General features: G+C 48.0%; 1 protein-coding gene across 3 annotated transcripts in view; it reads right to left on the bottom strand.

Moving 5' to 3' along the window:
* Positions 1-27,333, bottom strand: part of GSG1L (GSG1 like) — a 254,575-nt gene that overhangs the window by 160,717 nt on the left and 66,525 nt on the right. For all 3 annotated transcript variants that reach the window (XM_025274751.3, XM_044935653.2, XM_044935654.2), the window contains one exon: positions 5,607-5,654. In XM_025274751.3, the coding sequence (XP_025130536.1) occupies positions 5,607-5,654 (48 nt within the window). The remainder of the gene's footprint in view (positions 1-5,606; positions 5,655-27,333) is intronic.

Below are 27,333 nucleotides of genomic sequence, written 5' to 3'. Positions count from 1 at the left end.
CTCCTGCATTGAAGGAGGATTCTTTACTGTCTGAACCACCAGAGAAGCCTCCGTGTGTGTGTGTGTGTGTGTGTGCGCATGTGTGTGTTTATCTATCTACCTACCTATCTTTCATCCTTCTATCCTTCTTCAAGGACTCATAAATCAAACCATTACCAGTGAATATCTAAGGGTGGGCTTATAAGAGACTTTCATTTCTCATTTGTACATGTAAGAATTGCTATAATTTTGATAACAAGTGTATAGAGTAAAAAAAAAATCAATGTTCATATTTTGATTAATTCAATATTGCCAGCATTGCTCTGGGCCCTGGGGATGTTTGTGAGTCACAAACAAGACAGAATTCCTGCCCTCATGGAACCGACAGTCTGTCAGGGGAGACCACTGTTAATCAAAGAAGCACTGGACACGTTTCATATGTGATGCAAAGACAACAAAACAGAGAAGGGAGTGGCAAAGAACGTGGCAAGAGGAAGGCCTGCTCTAAGGATGTTAAAGGAAGGCAGCCTTGAAGATATGACATTCAAGTGATGAGAAGGAAGCAGCTGTGCCCAGAGCCGAGAAAACAGTGTTCCCAGGACAGGAAACAAGTGCAAAGGTCCTGGGGCACACACTAGCTTGGCCGATTCAAGGAACAGTCAGGACTTTGTGGAGCTGGAGAAGACTCTTGAGAGTCCCTTGGAAATCAAACCAGTCTATCCTAAAGGAAAACAATCCTGAACATTCATTGGAAGGACAGACGCTGAAGCTGAAACTCCAATACTCTGGCCACCTGATGCGAAGAGCTGACTCACTGGAAAAGACCCTGATGCCGGAAAAGATTGAGGGCAGGAGGAGAAGAGGGCAACAGAGAATGAGATGGTTAGATAGCATCACCAATTCAATGGACATGAGTTTGTGCAAACTCCAGAAGACAGTCAAGGACAGGGAAGCCTGGCGTGCTGCAGTCCATGGGGTCTCAAAGAATCAAACATGACTTAGCGACCGGACAGCAACAAAAAAGATATTGGAGACTGCAGTGTGGTAACAAGGGGAGGTCTCAGGAGAAGGGCTCCTGTATGTCCAGGGCCGGATCCCCTAGACCGCACCGGCCACAATGAGGATGCTGATTTTTCCTTTGAGCAAGATGGGAGCCAAAGGAAGGTTTTAAACAGGGAACCACATGAGATGATTTATGCTTTCAAAAGATCATTCTGGCCACCAGTGAAACAGGGGGCAAAAATAAAAAGGCATAACCCGTTAAGAGACTGTGGCAGGAATCCAGATGAAAAGTGGATGTGGCTTAGGCTGGTTTAAAATGGAAAGTGATTTCCCACATGAAGCAGAAAGCTAGAATGATCGGGAGAACTAACGAAAATATGCCATGGTAAAAACTCTGATGACAGACACATATTTTGCCAGGGGAGAGAGTAGGGGAGGAAAAGACAGGAGAGTATTGGAGAAAATGGCAAAGATGGGGGCCGTTTTGAGAAGGGCCTCAATCACACACACTCACACACACACACAATCACACATACACACAGGCGTGAAAGGCCTAGCTTTTCAGCAGAAGAACCAGGCATTTAAGAGCCAGATGGCTCAAGTTCAAATCCCAGCATCCTAACTATGTGACCTTGGGCAAGTCAATTAACTCTCTAGACCTCAGTCTCCTCATCTGTAAAATGGGGATTAAATGAGCCAATGGGTGTAAAGTTCTCAGAACAGTGCCTGGCACGTGGCAAGCACTGCGGGAAAGCCAGTCCTTGTTAGTGTCACCTAACACTAATGATTATGATTGGATTTTGCAGAGCAGGCAGGAAGTCACAGGGGAAGGGGGGGTGAAGTCAATCTGGCAGAAGAGTGCTCTTAGGGAGAGAACACACGTGGGCTCCAACATTGCCGTGACCCAGAACCAATCCCTCCCGCCCTGCAGCTCAGGCTCCTCATCTGTGAAATGGACAGTCAACACGGTGAGGACTCGGTGAGCACACGGAGGGTCAAGGAGCATTACGCTCCTGCAGGTGCCCCTGGGAGGGGCCAGGAGGCTTCGGAACTGGCCACCAAGCTTCCACAACCAAACCCCTCCAGCCCTGAGGGAGACCTTAAGTGCTTGAGAGGCAGGAAGTCCGTGAAAACTGGTCTGCAAAACCAGCCCACTCAGACTCCTTATAAACACTTTCATATACACAGACAGAAGGTCCTCTGCGTGGCCGCCAAGCCCTGAAAGTAAAATCACAAGGCTAGTAAACACAAAGAAACAACTTCTCTGGGGTCCTGGGTCCTCGTAAAAGAAGCAGAAATAAAGCTCCAATGCCCCCAGCAGGAGGCAAGAGAAACCCATCTGCTGCTGTGCATGGACACACATGCCCATGCACACACATCCACACACTCCTTTGTGCACACACACACCTGCCTCCCTGCCCACACTCACCTGCCAGTGTGCACGCAGGCACACACATAAGACACATGTGCACTCTCTCACGGGAGCACCTGCTTATGCCTGCACACCCTCACCCTCAACCAGACATGCACACACATTTACATGTGCACACAAGGAGAAGACTCTTGAGAGTCCCTTGGACTGCGAGGAGATCCAACCAGTCCATCCTAAAGGAAATCAACCCTGAATATTCATTGGAAGGACTGATGCTGAAGCTGAAGCTCCAATACTTTGGCCACCTGACGCAAAGAGCCGACTCATTGGAAAAGACCCTGATGCTGGGAAAGATTGAAGACAGGAGGATAAGGGGGAGACCGAGGATGAGATGGTTGGATGGCATCACCGACTCAATGGACATGCATTTAAGCAAGCTCCAGGAGATGGTGAAGGACAAGGAAGCCTGGCGTGCTGCAGTCCATGGGACCACAAAGAGTCAGGCATGACTAAACAACTAACAATACCACATGCGTCATGCTTCCTGGAAGTCAGATCTGGAGCAGGGGTGACCCAGAAACTCCCAGGCCTTGGGGATTTGGGGATGGGCATCACAGAGGTTGCCTGAAGATATCGACTTCTAAGATGCAGTACAAGGGTGGGGTATAGAACGTGCACTCTGCCCCTTATGACATGATCCCCAACCTTTTTGGCATCAGGGACTGATTTCGTGGAAGACAATTTTTCTACAGACCAAGGGTCACGGGGAGGGATATTTCTGTATAATTCAAGTGCATTACATTTATTATGCCGATGCTGATCTGACAGGAGGCGGAGCTCAGGCAGTAATGAGAGTGATGCGGAGCAGTTATAAATACAGATGAAGCTTTGCTCACTCACCTCCTCCTCCCTAATCACAGACCAGCACCCATCCATGGCCCAGGGGGTGGGGACCCCTGCCTTATGAGATGTGAGATGTGAGTGGCTTAATGTCTCTAAGCCTCCGTTTCCTCGTCTGTCAAGTGGGGTGAGAAAGTCAGCCCCTTCTTCACAAGGTTGTGGGGAGATTTCCAAGTTAATACATTCAACGTACATGGCCCAGTGCCCAGCACATGGTATCCAATCAATCAAATATCAGTCATTTATTGGCAGCTGTATTCATAGTATTTTCTGGAGATTCAGTTTGAAAGGTACAGTCTGAGTTGCTCAGCCCTGGCCATATGCAGGTGTCGACTTTTAAGATGCAGTACAAGGGCCGGGTACGGAGTGTGGGAGGGAAGAAAAGGAAACAGAGGCGGCAGTCCCCACGGCCACAAGTTTGCTCAGCAGGGGAGCCCAGCCTCTTCTTGGGCCTGAGGGCACTTCGGGCCTCCTGTCACAGGCCCCTCAGTCTCACGAGCTGTCACCTGGCCAGAGCTCTCCAAGGGTGACAGTGTGTGCAAGATAAGAATGTCATCAGCCTCAATGGCACACACCCCCTTTCTACGCCGTCTCTGCCAACACCTTGGAGGGGTTAGAGTCCTAGCCCGCCATGCTCTTAAACCTCCTAACACTGCACAGAAACCCCAAATTCAGCCCTACCAGCAGGGGGTGTGGGTGGCCACATGTCCTGGACTTAATTTCCCCTGACTCATGCTTGCCAAGGGCTTCCCTGGCAGCTCAGTGGTAAAGAATCCTCCTGCAATGCAGGAGACATGGGTTGAATCCCTGGGTCAGGAAGATCCCCTGGAGGAGGAAATGGCAACCCACTCCAATACTTTTGCCTGGGAAATCCCATGGATGGAGAAGCCTGGTAGGCTCTAGTCCATGGGGTCGAAAAAGAGTCAGACATGACTTAGTGACTGAACAATGACAGTGCCTACCAAGGCCCTCCATATTTGTATAAGATGTATACAAATATAGGACTCCAATATATAGGACTGAACTCTTGCCTGTTTCCCAATCCCAACTCCCAGGACCAGAGCCCTCTCCTAATCTCCAGGCTGTTTAAAGGGACCTGCACACCCGTTCTCTCTTGGCAGGGGCTCTCCTTGGTGGTGGGGCGTAGGCAGGAGGGGAAGCAGCCTGCCCCACGTTCTTGTGACAGCACCGCCTCCAGTATCCATTCTTCTGCTCCCCCACAATGATAGAACCCCTGACTTTTAGCTGAGCCCACGGTTGCTGATTAAGACCTCGTTTCCCTGACTCCTTTGCAGCTCTAATCAAGTTCTGGCAAAGAGAAAATGAGCCCATGTCATGGGCCAACTTCTGGGAACCCAGTTGACATGCAAGATTTGCCCGTTCTTTCTTGCCCTTCCTCTATCCTGTTGCCTGGAGTACAGATGTGACAGCTGGAGCCCTAACCGCCCTCTTAGACCAAGAGGGCAAAGGATGATGGAGAGGGCCCTCAAGTGCTGGGATCCTGAGGACTGTATGGAGCATATCCACTCTGGATTTCAAACCTTTATAAAAGTTATAAACACATTTCTCCACTGAAGCCAGTTATTTGGGGTCACCTGGTGGCTCGGTTAAGAATCTGCCTGCAATGCAGGAGACCCGGGTTTGACCCCTGGATCAGGAAAGTTCTCCTGGAGAAGAGAATGTCTACCCACTCCAGTACTCTTGCCTGGAGAATCCCATGGACAGAGGAGCCTGGTGGGCTCAGTTCATGGGGTCACAAAGAGTTGGAAACAACTGAGCGACTAACACTTACTTACACTTTACTTCCAACTAAACGTAATGCCTCTTACATATGCTGCAGCCCACTCCCAGTCATCCTATCTGAGTGTCACTGGGCTCAGAATCTGATATCCAGCCCTGAACACCAATGGCTCCTCTTTGAAAGGAAGTGTCCAATCAGGCTGAACCTCCCCACACCTGTGAGAGGACAGAAACAGAACATCTGGCTTCCCTCCTTCCCAAGGATAAGCCCTACACTGGGAGGCAATGTCCCCAGCGCTGTCTTGCCTGACCCCAAATTCCACACACCCATTCTACCTCCCCCAAAGTCCCAGCAAGCTGTAGAAGTAATGGAAGTGGAAGGAGTCTCAGGACCACACACCCACTGTGGGTAGGGAGAGTGGCAGAGGGCAAGATGAGGACCCTCCACCTGCCTCTCCCACTGCTCTGACTGCTCAAGGAACTCAGAGCTTTGCAGCAGGATCCTGGCCCCCTGGGGTGCCACCACCCAGGGGTGCTCATGGACAGGCTCTCCCAGGGCTGCGGGAAGTGTCCCAGAGGGCGAGGCTTGCATGCCTGAGCTGGGCACACCTACCTTTCTCTGAAGCCGGGGCCAGGTCAATGAAGCTGCGGCATTTTTCACCTTTGGGGGGAGAAAGAAAAGAAAGGTTTTCAGAATATGAGAGGAAGTGAGAGCTTCGGGCTTTCACCTCTCCCCCTTCCAGGAGCCCCAGATTGAGCCGCCACCCAAGCATGTCTAACCCGAGCAGCCTCTTTCTCTAACCTTAATTCCCAGAAAGCTAACGCCATGATTAATGTGGATGGCAAAGATGCAAACTCAATGGACAACCCCCACTGTGATGCCACCTCCTGTCACCTCCCAGCGCAATCCATCCAGCCTTATCACTTGCACCTCCTCAAAGCCCTGTGGCCCTTTCCTCGGCCTCCACCCCATCCAGGCTCAGCAGGACCAGGGCAGAAGCCATCACTGGGCTCCCCGGGCCTCTGCCTGATCCACTTTCCACACTGCAGCTGGAGGGGTATTTTCACACCATACATTATGTCACAGGCACACATGCAAGAACACACACTCCTGCTCAAAACATCATCCCAAAATCAAGCCCAGATTCCTTTACGTGGACTCAGGACTGGCCTCCATCGGCCTCTCCATCCACACTCCATCCCTGCCTCCTCCCCTCCCAGGGTTCCCTGGTGGCTCAGATGGTTAAGAATCTGCTTGCAATGCAGGAGACCTGGGTTCGATCCCTGGGTCAGGAAAGATCCCCTGGAGAAGAGAATGGCAACCTACTCCAGTATTCTTGCCTGGAGAATTCCATGGACAGAGGAGCCTGGCAGGCCACAGTCCATGGGTCACAAAGAGTCAGACAGAACTGAGTGACTAACACTTTAAGAATGCATGGATTTTGAATGCATCACCGTAAACTTTCTTTGTTATATTTTTCCTCTCAAAGAAAATTTTCCCTAGAAAGGGAAAATTTTTACCGTCAAATTCATATGAGCAGCAAGGGCCCCATTAAGACTTTGTGGACCCTAGGCTCTTTCACCTTTGTGGTCTCTTCCTCAATAAAAAATTAAATTAGAAATAATATTTTAACAAATGCATTGGTTAAAGATTAATACATTAACATTATTTCTGGTTTGCCAAAAAGTTCATTCAGGTTTTTCCATAATACCTTACGGAAACACTGGAATCAACTTTTTACCCAATTCAGTGTATTGAAATTTTTCTCTTTTTCTTTGATTCTAAAAGAAATTAAAATATTTTTATAGACTTTTGTTCTGACTTTGTACCTTGAAATCTTGCTGAATTCATTTATTCTAGTAGTTTTTAGTGGATTCTTATAATGTACTATATACAAGAATGTATATATACTATATACAATTCCATGGACAGAGGAGTTTGGCAGGCTACAGTCCATGAGGTCACAAAGAATCGGACATGCGGAGCATATACACGTCGATATTCCTTTCATAGATACTCTTTATCAACTGGCAGAGCTCTCTTCTATTCCTAGTTTGTTGAGTAGTTTTATTATAAAAGTATGTTTGCTTTCTCTTTAATCCTTTACAGCCTGCAATGTAGTTCTGAGAATCCCTATTTTAGAGACAAGCAAACTGAGGCTCTGAACTTTCAGTGACTTGCTCAAGACCACATAGGCAGTAAGTGACACATTCAACCCAGGTCCATAGGCTCCAAACTCCATGCCCTGAAGTTTTTCCAGCTATCTATTCCCATTTGCAGAGCTTCAGGGTCCTGAAAGCAACTCTCTGAGAACATACCTCCACATACATGGGGAAAATCCTCTAGGGGCTAAATAAAATGACTCTCACGCTTCCATTTCCAACTACGTGGACAAGACCAAACTGAAGATGTTTGAGCAGAGATGGTCAAAATTGGCCCACACTGCCTGTGCAGGGCAAAGCTGAGGTTTAAGGAAAAATAATAGTGATGACATAAGAAAGCCTGGATATATCAATGGTCAACAAGTCTAATGACGAAAACCCAAACTCAGAAGAGATTTTTTTTGGCTCTAAACCCTTAGTTCCATGACAAAAGTTAGCTAACCATTTGTGAGAAAGGTATAAAACTAACATATTGGCTAATTGCTTTTAGAAGTAGTTCTTAAAACGTTAATGCTTTTTACAATCATTATTAAGTCTATATGTGGAACAAGGGATTTCGTTTGGGTATAAAACTGAAGACAAGTGCGCTTATCTGTTGGCACTGAGGCTTGTCAATTAGATCATGGAGCTGTGGCCTGTGACCGCCACCTAAGGGCAGCATACCTTCCTTGAACCACGGAAGCAGAAAGCTGGTGATGATGGTGGTTTAGTTGCTCAGTTGTGTTTGACTCTTGCAACTCCACAGACTGCAGCCCAGCAGACTCCTCTGTCCATGGGATCTTGTTTCGGAGCACAGGCTCCAGGACACACAGGCTTCAGTTGTGGCTGAATCTCCCCGAGGCATGTGGGGTCTTCCTAGACCAGGGATTGAACCAGGCAAGAAATACTGGAGTGGGTTGCCATCTTCCTCTCCAGGGGATCTTCCCGACCAAGGGGTCGAAATCAGGTCTCCTGCATTGCAGTGCAGTTTGGTTCAGTTGAGTCACTCAGGCGTGTCCAACTCTTTGCAACCCCATGGACTGCAGCACGCCAGGCCTCCCTGTCCATCACCAATTCCCGGAGCTTGCTCAAACTCATGTCCATCAAGTCGATGATGCCATCCAACCATCTCATCCTCTGTTGTCCCCTTCACCTCCTGCTGTCGATGTTCCCCAGTATCCGGGTCTTTTCCAATGAGTCAGTTCTTCCCATCAGGTGGCCAAAGTATTATAGTTTCAGCTTCAGCATCAGTCCTCCCATGAATGAATATTCAGGACTGATTTCCTTTAGGATTGGCTGATTTGATCTCCTTGCAGTCCAAGGGACTCTCAAGAGTCTTTTCCAATACCACAGTTCAAAAGCATCAATTCTTCAGCATTCAGCTTTCTTTATAGTCCAACTCTCACATCCATACATGACTACTGGAAAAACCATAGCTTTGACTAGATGGACCTTTGTTGGCAAACTAATGTCTCTGCTTTTTAATAAGCTGTCTAGGTTGATCATAGCTTTTCTTCCAAGGAGCAAGTGTCTTTTAATTTCATGGCTGAAGTCACTATCTGCAGTGATTTTGGAGCCCAAGAAAATGAAGTCTGTCACTGTTTCCATTGTTTCCCCATCTATTTGCCATGAGATAAGGGGACTGGATGCTATGATCTTAGTTTTTTGAATGTTGAGTTTTAAGCCAGCTTTTTCAGTCTCCTCTTTCACTTTCATCAAGAGGCTCTTTAGTTCTTTTTCACTTTCTGCCATAAAGGTGGCGTCATCTGCGTATCTGAGGTTATTGGTATTTCTCCCGGCAATCTTGATTCCAGCTTGTGCTTCATCCAGCCCAGCATTTCACATGATGTACTCTGCATTGTAGATGGAATCTTTATCAGTTGAGCCACCAGGGAAGCCAGGAAGGATCCTAAAGGTCACCCAGCGTAAGTGGTTCTCAGCCCTGGGAAGCCCACCCACAGACATTCTGATTTAATTGGTCACCAGGAGGCCTAAACATCAGTGGGTTTTCAAAGCCCCCAGGTGGTTCTAGTCAGACAACCAGGGTAAGATTCACACTCTAATCTGATCTGTAAAAACATTTGTTTTTGAAGCTTCCCTGATGCTCCAGTGGTTAAGAATCTGCCTGCTAATGCAGGGAACATTGGTTCAATCCCTAATCTAGGAAGACCCCACATGCCTAGGGGGAATTAAGCCACAACTGAAGCCTATGCATCCTGGAGCCTGTGCTCCGAAACAAGAGAAGCCACAGCAATGAGAAGCCCGCACACCACACGGAAGAAAAGCCCTGCTCACCACAGCTAGAGAAAGCCAGCACACGTTAACAAAGACCCAGCACAGCCAAAAATAAACATATTTATTTTATATATATTTTTAAAATACATATATCTTATTTTAAATATATATTTTTAAATAAAAATCTCGATTTTCAGCATTAGAAAAGCAATAGTAAGTCATTTTAGTGGTGGTTGGTGCTATCGCACTGGACACTCCTTCAAGCAGCAGTGTTTATGGGGCAGGAGAGCAGGGGGGCCAAGGCCTGAGCTCTGGAATCAGTAGGGCTGGGCCCGAATCCTGACTCCATCACTTCCTGTCACATGAGTTCCCAGTCGTTCTGGACCTTGAGTTCCTACTCTGTAGAACAGGCACAGACCTGTAGGGGTGTTAGAAAGACTCAACATGGGCAAAGAACTTAGGACGCCTGAAACAGAGTGAGAGCTTAGGGACTTCCCTGGTGGCCCAGTGGCTAAGACTCCACGCTCCCAATGCAGGGGGCCTGGGTTCGATCCCTGGTCAGGGAAATAGATCCCACATGCTGTAACCACGAGTTTGCATGCTGCAACTAAAAAGATCCTACGTGCTGCGACTAAAGATTCCACGTGACGCAACTAAGACCTGGCACAGCCAAACAAACCCATAAATGCAATATTTTTTTTTAAGAAAAAAAGAGTAGGAGCTTAGGAGATGGTGACTGTCATCATTGTCTCCTTCCACACAGGGGTCAGAGAGGACATGGGACTTTGTGAGAGGAAAGACAAGACTGACCTGTGACCCAACACCACGGAGTTGGTGGCATGTGGCCATGGAGCCAGACCTGCCTGGGTTCCAGCCTGGCTCCATCCCTTACTAGACGTGCAACATCAACACGAACATTTTAGTGCCTCAGTTTCCCTATCTAGAAAAATGACGGTCACGAATGCTAGTGTTTCTATAGTGCTTATTACAGGGTGGATCCGTAGGGGTCAGTGCCGACAGCAGGTGGCAAGGCAAGGGCCGCTCAGCAGCCAGGAGTCCAGCCGAGTGGTAGGTACAGGGATAAAAGGGGTTCCCCTATGGCCCCACGCCTTCCATTGTTCCCCTCAAACCCCTGGACACTGCCTGCTAGCTGCCTCATTTGTGCCCCCTTGAAGATGCCCTTTGGCCCATCACTCATTCCGCCTCTGAGCCCCTCTGACCTCCTTCCCCCGGAAGACCAGAGGTTCTCCCAAAAGTCCTGAAAACTTCACATCACCACAGGGCTGGGAGGGAACCTGCATTATGTGAAGTCTGAATTTCCTACTATCCCAGAGAATGGATATTCAGTCCCATGAGGACCAGAGAAATAAACTCATGGGAAGCGCTTCGCCTGTAAGAAGTGACTCAGACCCACCATAGCCTCAAAGGGAAACATCCTGCACGAGGATCTTCATCCTTGCCTCTCGCTCCAAGGTCCGTGGTCAACGGATGGGACTTGGAACCCAGCCCCAACGCAAGGGTAGCCAATTCATGAGCTCTCAATACCCAGCAATGACTGGGGAAGCCTGTGTGGACTGGGTAACCTAGACGGTGTACGCTCTATCTAAAGGAATATGAATTAACATCCTGGCCATCTGGACTGGTCAGGGTCCTGGCAGGAAACAGATGGCACCCTGGAAGGGGCTCGCCGCAGACTGCTAAGCGAAGGGTCTATTCACAGACGTGGGGACAGGGGTGAGGGGCCAGCAACAGTGGGGAGCCCTCAGCTCCAGTCTGAAGGGGCTGGGGAGGGAAAGGAGGCTGCGAGAGGTGAAGCCACAGAGAAGGACATGACCCTTGGAGTTCAGCCGCGCCAAAACAGGTATCAGAACCAGAAACTCTGGGGTAGGACCCGAGAAGCTGCGTCTCTGACAAATTCCCAGGGCCTGCTGATGCTGCTGATCTGGGGACCACACAGTCCTTAGAGGAATGTGGTCACTGTCAAACTTCAACAGGGTGAGAACTAGACAAGGTAGGAGGACCACCCCAACTTTTTAAAAAATGGATTTATCTTCATTTTTTTGGCCGCACTGGCTCTTCACTGCTCCATTCAGGCTTTCTCTAGCTGTGGTGAGCAGGGGCTACTCTTCCATTCGGTGCACGGGCTTCTCCTTGCGGTGGCTTCTCCGGCTGCCGAGGACGGGCTCTAGAGCGAGTGGGCTTTGGTAGTTGTAGCGCACGGGTTTTGTTGCCTTGCGGCATGTGGGATCTTCCCAGACCAGCGATCAAACTCGTGTCCCCTGCACTGGCAGGCAGGTCCTGGACCACCAGGGAAGTCTCAACCCGAGCTTTCTCCCCCTTCTGCCCTCTGATTTCCTGCCGATGCCTCCCGCTGGCTGGAACCCAAGAGAAAGCAGAGGACGCAGGAGTCTGCACACTACACCTAAGTAGGGCAGTCTCTCATGGCACAGGGGGCAGAGGACAGACGTGGAGGGGTGAACAGCCAACAACCAGTATGCCACCCTACCCAAGGTGGCCCTCACCCCTCCTTAGCCATCACCCTCATCCCCTCATCCTGCATGCTTCTCTCTTTCATAACCTTACCACAGTCTCCATCTAAAATGATCTTGTGTATGCATGTGGTCATGTGTTTATCATCTGGGTCCTCTATGGGATGCGTGTGGACTTTTCCTCTACATGGGTTATATATACACGTAGCTATGCCTGGGCTGTGGGCTTGACCACATTCTGGACCATTCTGAAAACAATTCAACAGTGCAGATGAAATCACTCCCTCTCTTTGTCTCTCTCTCCTTCACTGTCTCTCTCTCTCTCGCAATCCTAGGAATCCAGTCACAACCAGCAGTGATACTTGAGGATGTTTGGATTAATTTTGATCCCTAAAAATATTCTTCTCTTTGGTTCCCAATACCAGTGTTTGATATTCATGCAATTATATTCAGTGAACATTCATTGAGCACCTACTATGTGTCAGGCACCACTCAAGGTGCTGGGGACGCAGCAGTGAACCAGGAGGCAAGTGCCCGCCCTCATGGAGCTGCTGATCTAATGTTAAAGTCTATGTATCGAGCGCTCAGAATCCTTGCACCAAAAGAGGACGTTTCCCAGCTCATCTGAACAGTATTCAGATGCATATACTCAAACAAAACTAAGTCAGAAGGATACATGGACTCCTATGTTCATAGCAGCACTATTCACAATAGCCAAGGCATGGAAGCAACCTAGATGTCAGTCGACAGATGAATGGATAAAGATGTGTTGCATATATACAATGGATACCACTCAGCCATAAAAAAGAAGGCAATAATGCCATTTGCAGCAGCATGGATGCAACTCGAGACTATCATACTATGTGAAGTAAGTCAAAAAGAAAGACGAATACCATAGATCACTCATACATGGAGTCTAACATATGACACAAATGAACCTATCTGTGAAACAGAAATAGACTCATGGACATAAAGAACAAACTGGCAGGTCTCAGGGGCAGGGGCTTGGGGGAGGGATGGAGTGGGAAGTTGGGGTTAGCAGATGTAAGCTATTATATGTAGAATGGATAAACAGCAAGGTTCCACTGTACACCCCAGACGACCATATTCAACATCCTGTGATAAACCATAATGGAAAAGAATATAAAAAGAATCTACATATGTGTGTGTGTGTGTGTGTGTATAACTAAATCACCTTGCGGTACAGCAGAAATTAATACAACATTGTAAATCAACTATATGAAAATTAAAATTAGTAAATAAACAGTGCCCAGATAGCACCTCTGAGACAAGTGGAAGCTCCGTGACCACGTGTCTCATTTGCTGCTGTGTCCTCACAGGCTGTACAGTAACAGGTGCTCCAGACGTGACACGGTGATGGAAAGAGTAAATGAAGAGCATTTCACAAACGGCCTTTGCCAAGGATTACACCTTATGGGGGCGGCTCTACAGAACCCTACAGATGTGGCCATCACACCTGCAGATCAAGGTGAGACCAGAAAGTGAGCTCTAGAGCATCTCGGGGCCCACCTGAGAGGAGAGAGGCAATCAGAGAGGCATTCCAGCCTCACAGCCGCCAAGACGCAGAGGGCTTGGAGCCCGGAGATCAGCCTGGAGGTGATATTTTTGATGGCCACCTTTCACCTCCTTTTCTGCTGCTTGTTGCCTGGTGGTTCAGATTTACAACCTCCCTTTTCCCACCTCTCAATCTCAACATCTTCTCTCCCTCCATTTCCCCATATTTCACCCACCCCCAGCCTTCAAGTTCGCCGGCTCCCCCACCACAAATCAAGTATTATCCACCAACCACCTGCCCTACCCTGAAGGGATGTCTCCCTGAATTTCTAGTGTTTCACCTCCCAAGACACTGTCCCCTTCTACTTCAGGCACAGCTTGGCCCCTGTGGTACTGTCAACAGCAGATCTATCCACCACCAGGTAGAAGCTAGAGGATCCAGTGACCCAAGAAGAGTCCAGAGCAAGCAGCATGCTAAGAACTTGGCACACATCACAACTGTATGAAGTCAGCATTCATCCCCACTTTACAGATGAGGAAACTGAGGCTCACACAAGCAAGGTGACCTACCCAAGTTTACACAGCCAGGGAGCAGGAGAACTGCGAGCTGGACCCAGGTCTGTATCTTTCCAAAGTGCTTTCCATCACGAAGGAGAATGACTTGTACAGAGGAGGCGGGGACCAAGGGCATTCCACAGCCAGACTAGCTTGTTTGGACTCCAGCGATTCAACACTGTCTCTGAAATACACTTTTTAACCATCATAATATGGGGAGTTCCTATCCTTTGCAAAAGCAGAGAGGCTAGTATCAGAGTCCCATGTCCCCATCCCAGCTTGAAAATTGTTGCTCCATGGTCAGTCTTTTTTTCTCTCTGCACCACCACCCCCACCTCTAGTGGCGCTGCTGCTGTTGTTCAATCAGTAAGTCGTGTCCAACTCTGGGCAACCCCATGAACTGCAGCACGCCAGGCCTCCCGTTCTGGAGTCTGCTCAAACTCAAGTCCATTGAGTTGATGATGCCATTCAACCATCACATCCTCTGTCATCCCCTTCTCCTCCTGCTCTCAATCTTTCCCACCATCAGGGTCTTTTCAGAGTTGGCTCTTCACATCAGGTGGCCAAAGTATTGGAGTTTCAGCTTCAGTATCAGTCCTTCCAATGAATATTGAGGGTTGATTTCCTTTAGGATTGACTGGCTTGATCTCCTTGCTGTCCAAGGGACTGTTACGAGTCTTCTCCAGCACCACAATTCAAAAGCATCAATTCTTTGGCACTCAGCCTTCTTTATGGTCCAGCTCTCACAGCTGTACTTGACTACTAATGGGGTTATCTTGAAACAAATCTTAAAGGTTTGTATCTAAATGTCTCTTTGAAAGGTTTGCTTCCTTGCTCAGAAAAGACAAATGGAAAGTCATTTCTTCCTAAACCCTGTGGCGTCACCCTACTGGGGCTGTTGACTTTTAGCATTACAGGAATAAAATACGCAACCCAAGAGGTCCTGACCTGCTCCAGCTGTTGACTCCTTCCGACCCGCTGTCTGGGACCTGGCTGAGCTAAGCGTGAGGGCGGCTCGGAATTGCCCTCAATATCTTCAGTGTGTCAGCTGGTGCTCTGATCCTGCCACCAAGGCGAGCGCCTGGCACAGGTTCTCAGCAGAAACAGTAGAAACGAGGCTTCCAAGAATCCACCCCAGAGACCATCGGTGGGTCACAGCCACCTCCTCTCTGACTCACCACGCACGCATGATTCCAGGAATCTTACCCCAAGGTCCCTCCTCCAGGTCTGACCTTCTTGAGAAAGAAGCTCATGGTGGAGGCGGCCAGGGGAGGCGGGTGCCCTGGGCACCCGTGGGGGCCAGGCAGGCTGTGCTCCCCAGTGAAAAGCCTGCACTCTGACTTCACAGGAGTTCAAAACCCAGCTCTGCCACCTGCCAGCTGTGGGAACTCTGGGGGAACAATGGTTTTCATGTATTTGGTGTGGTTTTTTGGCCAGGAAAAGGGTGATGATTTCAGCCTCATGGTGTTGCTAAAGGGCTAAACGAGGTAACAGGTATAAAACAAGATGTCTTCAGTTAGGATTTAAATCAGGCAACACCTGCGAGGGATCAGCTTGAGGCATCGACACCCACATCCCCCTGTCATTCATCACAGCTCCCAGGGCGCCCTCTTAGAAAGGTGAACGGAGGTGTCTGGGTTCCAAAGCCATAAGACGTGAGTTCAAATCCCTCCTCTGCCTCTTCCTGGCCCCATGACCTCAGGAAGTGGCTTCACCGGTCTGAGCCTTTGCCTCAGCTGCCAGATGAAAGTCCTTTGGGATCTGCCCTCTAGGCTTGCCAAAAAGGATGAAAACAGAAGGGAGTGTGAGAAGATGCCTGCCCCGTGCTTGGCTCCATAAATAAGCACTATTTTTGATTTGGTCCCTGGATCCCAAGTTAGAGTCACACTGTGCTCCTCCGAAGGAAAGAGAGCCTGAACGTCTTCCCAAGCCAGAAGCAGGAGGCTGTAACGGTGCCGCCTCAGCCCGAGCAGGTGGGGGGAACCTGGCTGGGCCACGAGCACAATCCAGGGAGGTGGTAAGAGGCAGATGCCCAAGGCTGGCAGAAGGCGTGAGGAGCCTTGAGGGTCAGCCAAGTCACCCTTGGCATGAACACACAGGCACCAGATCTGCTTGGCAGCAGGAAGATGAGCAGCAAGAGGAAGGGGCACTGGGGGCGGTCCCAGAGTCCTTGGCTGGGTCCCCAGATCCTGGTCTGAGGATCGTGACTTAATTCCATGTTCCATCTGACGGTGAAGGCGAGGTTTCAGGGACTTGCAGGTAGGTAGAGGGCATCTGGAGGGAGCCCCATGGGTGAGGGACCAGGTCCAATCTGCTTTACAAACTACCACCCCCATTGTACAGATGAAGAAACTGAGGCACAGACAGACTGAGTAACTTGTCTAAGGTTACACAGCGGAAGGTGGAGCCAGGATTCAAATGGAGATAGCCCATCACAGATCCTTTGAATTTAGCCACTACTCTGTGCTGCCCCTAGGAGAATAAGCTGGTTCTAGAAAAATCTATTCTTTCTAAGGGAAGTCTCAGATCCCCTCTGAAAGGACTCCAGGAAAAAATCAGCATCCATCAAGATGGGGCTGCATTTCAAGAAGTCGGGCCAGATGCCCAAACATGGCTGGTTCTGAGTTTACCTCTGGTTCTGAGACCCAGATTCCATGGAGCCCAACCTCTGGGCGGGCACTTGGCTAGTTGTCTGTCTAGCAGGAGTCTTTGACTTGCTGGGAGAGCAGAGGAAAACGGTCCTGGACCCCCAACAAATGTGGCCGAAGAGAAACGGTTTTAACTGTTTGGCAAGGGCGAAAATTCACACACCTTCGCTGGGCTGGATTCAAGGCATTCAGCACCAGGAGCAGAAAGTAAAGAAACATGCCAGCAGACCCGAAGTGAAGCTTCTCCTCTCGCTCTCCACGCTGGCAGCAGAGCCTTGGCAAGCCCTTCCTTGGAATTCTCTGGAGGCCTCTGCCAGTTCAACTGACAGGGCAGCAGATGGCATACACTTATCTGCTGATGATATTTTGATTTATTTATCTCTTACAGATGGTACCAGGCCTTGATTTCTGGCAGGAGTTCAAAACATGGGTCAACTTTCTGGGGATAATCGTTTCTCCAAGTGGATAAAATATTGGAAACTAAAATCCTGCCTGGCATCACAACTGCATCACCCTGACCCCCAGACACACCTTGCTCGGGCACCTGGGGCCATTAAAAATGGAAGGGAAGAATTTGTTCTGAAGAACTGTACAGCCAGAAGAACCTAATTGCTTATTTCAGATGAACACCATAGTGGTTAAATGCAAGAGCTATGAACTCAAGGACTTCCCTGGTGGCTCAGATGGTAAAGAAACTGCCTGCAGTTGGATCGGGAAGATCCCCTAGAGAAGGGAATAGCTACTCACTCCAGTATTCTTGCCTGCAGAATTCCATGGACAGAGGAGCCTGATGGGCTACAGTCCATGGAGTCGCAAAAAGTCGGACACAATTGAGCAACAAACACTTGAACTCATAGAGCCTCTGCCACTTACAAACTCTGGGACCCAGCCCAGACTCTCTGGGTCTTAGTTTCCTCATCTGTAAAATGGGTGTAATTGTCATCTCCGCCACATAAGCTGTGACAGAATCTGCTAGCTATCCATTCAAAAAATGGGCCACCCCTTTGACAGTGTGGAGTTACTGCTACAGAGTGGCTGCCCCGACAGGCACAGTATTTCCCAGCACCCCTACATCCTGCTGGGGTCATGTGACTGGTTCTTGCCTATAAAATGTGAGTGTAAGTGATGCATGGCACTTCCTGAGGCGGGCTTTTAGGAAATGGGCATGCCTTTTCTTTCCTCTTCAGCACAGATGCAAAGGGCTCCGAGGCCCTAGGAAATGGTGGAGGCACAATATGGAAGTTGCCAGATCCCCAAATCCCTGTGTGGAGGAGAGCTGACTCCCACCAGCATCAGCTGTGTTCCAGGAGCTACTGTGTCAGTCCCCTGCCATCTCAGGGGTCTATTTGTTACAGCAGCTGTTACTGCCTTATACATAGCTCAGGATCCAGTGAAAACATACATGCGAGACAGCTGGTGCATGACAAGAACTCAGCAACTGTTCACAATTATTATTACTGTCCTCTTTCAAGGGAGCTTGATAGATAAAGGATATTGTGGTGTTTTTATGTCATCCCATATGCTGGGTTTGGTTAAAGCAAAGCTGCTTTTCTCAATACCTCAGTCTTATCTGTGCCCTTTTGTTTTATACTATCGAATGTCTTTCATTCTCTGTTCTATCTCACGCCTCAAAACAATGTTCTGAGAGAGAAATTAAGGAGAGAGTATGTATAGTTTTCCTTGGTACCCTGTGGCTGACACAGAGACTTACGGCCGACAATCGTTTGTATTAATAGTCCTACTTTTCTCCTCTGCTCCCTCAGCCCAGAAGTCTCCACCTTGGCTGGGGATGGGAGGAGGGACTTGGGGACCATGGAGCCCACCACCCTCAGTTTCAAGACATGGATGCGAAAGCCCAGGGAGGGCTCGTGATTTGCTTATCACCTTGTCATCTGGCGGATATTGAGCTGAAACTGGAACTTGAGTCCTATGTCTTCTAACCCAGAAGGAGGTATGAGGCGCCAGGGGCCTCACTGTCTGTGGCTACAGAAAGTAGCAGCAGCCAACCCTTACAATCAACACATGTGAGGTGCCGAACGTAAAAGTGAACTTGCTCAGTCGTGTCCAACTCTTTGCGAGCCCGTGGACTGTAGCCTGCCAGGTTTCATCCATGGGATTTTCCAGGCAAGAATACTGGAGTGGTTTGCTATTTCATTCTCCAGGGGATCTTCCCAACCCAGGGATCAAACCCAGGTCTCCCACACTGCCGGCAGACTCTACCATCTGAGCGTTAGGTGCCAGGCACTGTTCTAAATCTCCATAAGCACTACCTTGTCTACTCTCATAACAACCGTAAGAAGGAGACACTATTACTGTTCCCATTTACCAGATGAAGAAACTGAGGCCCAGTGAGGTTAAGTATCTTACCCAAACCCACAAAGATAGTAAGTGGTTGGATCCAGCATCCCACCCTGGGAATCTAATTCCAGAGACCTCACTTTTTTCTTTTTAATTTGGCCACACCACACTGCCTGGGGGATCTTAGTTCCCTGACCAGGGATAGAACCTGCATCCTGAGCAGTGGAAGTACTGAGCCCTAACCGCTGGACTGCCAGAGAAGTCCCTGAGGCCTCTGTTTTAATCATGTTTGGAGGGATGGAACTTGTAGGAAGCAGTTGATTTTTTTTTTTTTTTTTTTTTCTGCTTGACTTCAGGACCAGAACTAAACACAGTGAGCCCAAGGAGCAGCTCTACCCAACACAACCAAAGAAGAGTCCAGCCACAGAAAAAGTCCCTCCCCGGTGGCATTAAACTTCCCAGTAGTGAGAGATTGCCCTGGGGGTCCAGTGGTTAGGACCCTACACTTCCACTGTAGGGGGCCATGGTTCGAATCCTGGTCGGGGAACTAAGATCTGCCAAAACAAAACAAAAACGAACAAGCCAAAAAGCCCTCAGACTTCCCAGAGCTGAGAGGATGTAAGAAAAGGTTGGATTCCCACATGGAGATGTTGCCAGGAGATTCAAGCAGCTAGTGGGGTATCAGACTGGGCGGTGCTGCCTCATGTCCCACACATGGTTCATGATGGGAGATGCGACACTAAATAACACTGTCACATCACGAGAAGTGATTTTCCCTTCCAACCCTTCAAGATTACTTCCAGAAAGAAAAAAAAAATACAGTTTTGTGCTAGCCTGTCCTTAACATGGCTCTAACACTTGTAATCTTCTGTTTTAAAAAGAGAGAAACAGCAAAAATACCCAGTTAGAATCTAACTGCATTGTTTTCTTGTATGCATACACATACACACACACGCATATATATTTCTTCTATTTTTGGCAAGCCATGCTGACTTTCTATTTCCAATTGGAATTGAAAGCTCTCCTTTTAAATTCATTTATGTAAGGAAAATGTAAGCCAATATGAAGCATAAAAAAAAATCATAGTAGAACAGGAGTATGTGACTAAGAACAAATTCAAAAAGGTGTTAAAAGAACTGAAGTCTGCCAAACCCTGGGATAAAAGCATTCTGTGCTTCTAGGTCCACTCCAAGCTCAGAGCTTGCAGGCTGCCATCCTGCACAAGGCTTGGAGGACCAGCCACATGATAGTTTATCCAAATGAGATTCCCCAGAGTCCTGCAGTGCACAGCCTGCATGGCTGTACACAGCAGCCGTGGATATTTTTAGAGTAACAAATACCCCCAAACACAGGACAAAAGAGAATTAATGTGCTATTCAGCTAGACTGAAATTGGCAGTCAAAGTTCCCCACTCCAAATTATGGCACTCTTTGATCTTCCCACCATGTACCCGCCCCCCACACCGTGCTCACGGGCCACCAGGCTGCCCAAGCATTGCTGGCACCCAGTCCATCCTCAGGGATGAATGGAAGAACCAGAACCCAGGGCATGGGATTCTCCTGGGGGGAGGCGGCAGGAAGATAAATGGCAAGTGAGCTGCAAGTTCAACTACAAAGGCAGCGGAAAGACGTCCTCAGACGTGAAGGCACTTGGAGAATAGAGTGTCAATGAATCATTCTGGGAAAAGCTAGTTGACACTGAAATTCAGCTCACCCGGGGATGAGCCAAAGTCAACTCAAGAATGGAGAAGTCACAGTAAAATCAGCAAGGCGAAGAAGGCGCTGTGGACAATTCTTCAAGAGATGGGAATACCAGATGGGAGTACAGATTTCCTGAGAAATCTGTATGCAGGTCAAGAAACAACAGTTAAAACCGGACATGGAACAACAGGCTGGTTCCAAATTGGGAAAAGAGTACATCAAGGCTGTATATTGTCACCCTGCTTATTTAACTTAAATGCAGAGTACATCATGCAAAATACTGGGTTGGATGAAGCACAAGCTGGAATCAAGATTGCCCGGAGAAATATCAATAACCTCAGATATGCAGAAGACACCACCATTATGGCAGAAAGCAGAGAGGAACTAAAGAGCCTCTTGATGAAAGTGAAAGAGGAGAGCGAAAAAGTTAGCTTAAAACTCAACATTCAAAAAACTAAGATAATGGCATCCGGTCCCATCACTTCATGGCAAATAGATGGGGAAACAATGGAAACAATGAGAGACTTTATTTTGAGGGGGCTCCAAAATCACTGCAGATGGTGACTGCAGCCATGAAATCAAGACGCTTGCTCCTTGGAAGAAAAGCTATGGCCAACCTAGACAGCATGTTAAAAAGCAGAGACATTACTTTGCCAACAAAGGTCCGTCTAGTCAAAGCTATGATATTTCCATTAATCATATATGGATGTGAGAGTTGGACCACAAAGAAAGCTGAGCACTGAAGAATTGATGCTTTTGAACTGTGGTGTTGGAGAAGACTCTTGGGAGTCCCTTGGACTGAAGGAGATCAAACCAGTCAATCCTAAAAGAAATAAACCCTGAATATTCATTGGAAGGACTGATGCTGAAGCTGAAACTCCAATACTTTGGCCACCTGATGGGAAGAACTGACTCACTGGAAAAGACCCTGATGCTGGGAAAGATGGAAGGTGGAAGGAGAAGGGAAAGACAGAGAATGAGATGGTTGGATGGCATCACTGACTCAATGGACATGAATTTAAGCAAGCTCCAGGAGTTGGTGATGGACAGGGAAGCCTGGTGTGCTGCAGTCTATGGGGTCACAAAAAAAGTCAGACACGACTGAGCGACTGAACTGAACTAAAACACCTAAACAAAATGAAACTATTGGAGATATTAAGGGTCACAAGTCAAAGGCTGTAGTGCAATCCTGACCTTGTAAAACTCATTGTTTAGTCGCTAAGTCGTGTCCGATTCTTTTGAGACCCCATGGACTGTAACCCGCCAGGCTCCTCTGTCCATGGGATTTTTCCCAGCAAGAACACTGGAGTAGGTTGCTATTTCCTTCTCCAGAGGATCTTCCCAACCCAGGGATCGAACCTGTGCCTCCTGAATTGGCAGGCAGATTCTTCAGTACTGAGCCACCAAGGAAGGACTTAAAACCCATACAAAAATCAGGAGGTCAGGGACTTCCAGGGTGGTCCAGTGATTAAGAATCTGCCTGCTGATGCAAGGGATACAGGTTCAATCCCTGGTCTGGGAAGATCCCACAGGTCTCAGAGCAACTAAGTCCATGCAGCCACAACTACTGAGCCAGTGCTCCAAAGCCCATGCTCTGCAACAAGAGAAGGCACCGCAATGAGAAGCCTGAGCACCACAACTACAGAAAAGCCCTCCCACAGCAACGAAGGCCCAGGACAGCCAAAAATAAAGATAAATAAATAACTTTTAAAAAAAAAATCAGAAGGTCAGAACAGTAGGAATGTTGTTCCTCTCATGTTTCTCAGGAGGAGTCTAATACTGGAAACACTTTGTTTAAAGGCTACAAGCACACGTTTGTTTCCTTCCTTCCGATGGCACCCCACTTCAGTACTCTTGCCTGGAAAATCCCATGGACAGAGGAGCCCGGTAGGCTGCAGTCCATGGGGTCGCTCAGAGTCGGACAGGACTGAGCGACTTCACTTTCACTTTTCACCTTCATGCATTGGAGAAGGAAATGGCAACCCACTCCAGTATTCTTGACTGGAGAATCCCAGGGATGGGGGAGCCTGGTGGGCTGCCGTCTATGGGGTCACACAGAGTCGGACATGACTGAAGCGACTTAGCAGCAGCAGCAGCAGCACCACCTTCCCATTACAAGGGCAACTATCTACCTAGAGTCAAATTCCTGGGCAGAAGAGAAGGGAGATTAGAACTCAGTCCTCACATGTGAACACATGTCCCCAGCAACCCCAATATGGCTCTGACCCAGGGTCACTGAGAAAGAGCCTCTCGTGTTGTAGGAATTTCCCAAGTTGATTAAAAAAAAAAAAAAAGGGGGAAAGAAAATCAACTTATACTTACCTGTGCCAGGTCAATCCTAAACATCTCTCTCTCTCTCTCACATACACACATTCATTTCTCTTGAGGTCCAGCCTCTCCCCCAGTCTCCCTGCCTCCACACTGTCAGTCACGGGGATGTTTATGGAGCCCCGATCTGAAATTCTGTTCAGGAATCCTCACTTAATTTCAGTTCTCATCAGAATCATCATGTCCTCAGACATTAATTAAACATGTAGACTCCCAAAGATGTATATTCTCTGTGACCCAACAATTTCATTTCTTGGGATTCTTCCTACAGACATACCCACACGTGTGCAAAATAACAGAAGGTCAAGATAATTCATTGCAGCATTATTTTAATAACAAAAGACTAGAAGTAATCTAAATTCCCATGAAGTAAACCAGAAATACACATTCGATTTATGGAAAACTCACATGTGGTGCTAGTGGTAAAGAACCAGCCTGCCAGTACAAGAGACATATGAGACACGGGTTCTATCTCTGGATCGGGAAGATCCCCTGTAGGAGGGCACGGCAACTCACTCCAGTATTCATGCCTGGAGAATCCCATGGACAGAGGAGTCTGGTGGGTTACAGTCCATAGAGTTGCAAAGAGTCGGACATGAAGCACCTTAGCATGAGTACATGCACATCCATTAAAGCAGCTCTTTCTCTCTCAGAAATATTAACATAGAATACTAATATTAATTGATATCAGTACAAAACACAGGATATCAATATTCCATGAAAAAGTGGTTACCCCACTGAAGTTTGAACCTCATTCCCCTTACAGAATACATCTAAACATTTCATCTGCCTTTTTTTTCCTTTTAGCCATGCCACGTGGCATGTGGGATCTTAGTTCCTCGACCAGGGATTAAACTTTTGCCCCATGCATTGGAGTGCAGTCTTAACCACTGGGCCACCAAGGAAGTCCTTCTGCCCCTTCTTTTCTCCAGTGCGGTCTCAGTCTTCTCCTTCAGACACTGTGTTAGTTTCCTATGCTGCTATAACAAGCTACCACAAACTTAAAGTCTTAAACGGTACAAAATTTCATCTTGTAATTCTATAGGTCAGAATTCCAACAAGAGTCCCACTGAGCTAAAATCACGGCACTGGCAGGGCTGTGTGTCTTCGAGGAGACTCCGTGGACGATTCCTCAGCCTTGCCTTTTCTAGCTTCTCATGGCTGCCCACAATCCTCAACTCATGTCCCTTTGTCCATCTGCAAAGTCAGCCATGTTGAATCGCTGTCCTTCCATAGACACAGCTCCCTCTCTGATGACAACTGGAAAGGGTCTTCTCTTTCAAGGACTCATGTGATTAGATTGGGCCCATCTGGAACATTCAGGATAATCTCCCCAGTCAAAATCCTTAACTGAATCACATCTGAAAAAAAATCTCTTTCACCATTTGAGGCAGCATATTCATGGTTATGGAGATTCTCACGGGGACCTCTTGGAGAGACAGCCTTGTCTGTCCACTGTGGATACCCCAGACTCAAGCCAAGGCACTCGTCACATTTCATCAACTCAAGACCATGTGATGATATATCCATCCCTCTGCCTGAAAGGCTCTTTCTCACCTGCCAGACTCCTACTCAAACCTTCAGGACTGAACTCCATAGCCACCTCCTCAGTGAAGCCCTCCCTGATTCCCTCAAGAAGAATCAGGGACACAGCTAGCACTGTGGAAAGACCCCTCCATATGACATCTGTCACTTGGCATTTGAATGATTTGCCTATATGTGCCAGCAAGCAACTTAAGAGTGAAAAGTTATTCAACCACACATCCCCACCATTCAGCATGATGTCTGGCACGCAGTAGGTTTAGCAAACACGGAAGGAATGAATGACTTAATCCTTTCTATTTTACTGTGGCATGCAAAATATACATCACTGCTGCTATTTAGTCGCTAAGTCATGTCCAACTCTTTGCGACCCCATGAACTGTAGCCCATCAGGCTCCTCTATCCATGGGATTTCCCAGGCAAGAATACTGGAGTGAGTTGCCATTTCCTTCTCCAAGGGATCTTCCCAACTTAGGAATGGAACCCACATCTCCTGCTTGGCAGGCAGATTCTTTGCCACTGAGTCACCTGGGAAGTCCCAAAATACATATGTATAAAATACATACATTATGTGTATATATATATATGTTTAACACATATATGTATGTGTATATGTGTATATACATATGTATATTTACTTATTAATATTTATATAATTTGCAATCCAAAATATGTTTTTATGTGTCTGTTGTTATTACAATGGATGCTGTTATTATTGTCAGTCCACGTGCCTGGCATACGACAGGAGCTCAATAAATATTTGCCAAGTAAATCAATTAATAAGCATACCTAATGTTTATTGAACTTTTTCTATATTCCAGGCACTTGGCTAAGCTTTTTCTAAGCCCTGCCTCCCTCATTAATTTTTCCACAACAACTCCCAGGGGAGCACTACTGTACTGGGTAATGAATACTAGCTGCTGTTACAAATATCTCAGAATCTGAAAGGCTTATTTCTCGGCTGTCTTTCTTGCATGCCTCCCATCCATGAGGTGACTCAAGGACCCAGGCTGCTTCCATGGCGCAGCTGCTCCATGGGAAGAAAGAGAAGGGATGGAGAGAACACACGGGCCACTTCCCCACCTTGGCCCAGAAGGGACCTGCATCACTTCCATTCATATCCCACAGCCACATGGTCAATCCCACTGCAAAGGATGCTGGGAAATTCAGAGGCGCTCACGGATACTGATTAGCATAGAGGTCACCGCCACAGTCATTATCTGCCCCATCTTACAGTTGAAGAAACAGAGGATCAGAGGAATGCAGACATGGCCCAAGACCTTGCAGCTAGCGTGGGTGGGAGATCAATTCAAGCCCAGGTCTATCTGCCTGCAAGACCACCCTCTTAGCCACTGCCTGCTCACAGTCCACCACAGAGGACAAAGGCCTGAGACCCTGCTGAGTGGCAGGAAGGATCCCACCCTGGAATGGGTACTTTCTCTGGACAATCCCCACAGTGGATAAATCCACACAAGAGAACACTGGGAGATGGGCAGGTCCGGACCCACCATATTCCCTTACCCTTCCAGTGTCAGTTTATTCATAAGCATCTGAGTACTGACACGAGGCAGACATTATGCACTTGATCTTTCCCTCCAGACTGTTGCAAGAGGGGAAACAAAATCCATTCTTTTAAGCGAGCATCAGATGACGCTTGAACAAAACCAATAACTCTTTCAGGACGAGCAGCTCTCTAAGCTTCCCACATACATTCTCCAAGTGTCATTTCTGGCATTTCTTTGGCAGTTGTTTATTGTCTGCAAAGAAACATCACTCCTTCCTGCATGCCTCTCCTCTCCTCCTCCCGGTAACCTTCTCCCATGGCATTAGCCCTCTGCCCTTGCAGTTAAAAATTGCAACCAAAAAAATTTCCCCTAACTCCCCTGAGTTGCTTTACCAGCATCAATCCCAGATCCTGCATCCTCTTTCCAGACCCTATCATTCTTGTCTGCCTGTTCCTTGTCTTTTAGCATCAGCAACTCAGCTGACACAACTGCAATTACAAGTCAATTCACAATTATTCAGCGCTGATTATTCAGGGAGTAGATTCCTCAGGCTTCTTGCTTCTCTCCTCTCTGTGGACCTGGCACTGCTCGTTAGCACCTCCATCAGCAGGGAAGAAAGGAAAAGAGAGTCTGCCAAACTCCCATCCATCAAGACCAGTTCCTGGGGCTTCTCTGGTGGTCCAGTGGTTAAGAACCCGCCTTCCTATGCAAGGGACACAGGTTCCATCCCTGATCCAGGAAGATTCCACCTGCCTTGAGGCAACTAAGCCTGCGCGCCACAGCTACTGAAGCCCACATGCTGCAACCACTGAAGCCCGTGCACCCGGAGCCATGCCCCACAACAAGAGAAGCCACCGCAATGAGAAGCCTGCACATTGCAACAAACAGCAGCCCCCGCTCGCCGCAACTAGAGAAAGCCCTCAAGCAGCAACAAAGACCCAGTGCAGCCAAAAATTAATTAGTTAATTTTTTAAAAACAAGTCCAGTCCCTGATCAGCCATTTCTGTTTGGCAAAGAGGCAACTCGGACACTGGCCTCATCTGCTCATGCTGCCTCTTCCCCAAGTCACACAGATAATTCGATGCTTACAACCATTTTTCCTGAAAGGAGAAGGGAGCTATGGCCGGTACCAGGCTGGATCTCCCATGCTCAGGGCTGCTCCCACCAGCCTGTGACATCAGCACACTTCGCAACAGCAAGCGCGCTGGTGTGAGCGGTGAGCCTGTTGTCAGCGACGGCGCACAGCTTGATGGCAGGGGCTGTCTCTTTACAGCATGAAATATGTTGAGGGATCATTGTGTGATGGCTTATCTAATAAATGCAGTGAATTTTTTAAAAACAAAGCAGAGAGAGACAGATGGAAGGCAACTCACCCTCACAGGA

Source organism: Bubalus bubalis, chromosome 24 (assembly GCF_019923935.1).
Source record: "Bubalus bubalis isolate 160015118507 breed Murrah chromosome 24, NDDB_SH_1, whole genome shotgun sequence".
NCBI lineage: Eukaryota > Metazoa > Chordata > Mammalia > Artiodactyla > Bovidae > Bubalus > Bubalus bubalis.
The sequence above is the reverse complement of the archived record's forward strand: the minus strand, read 5'-3'. Positions and strand labels throughout refer to the sequence as shown.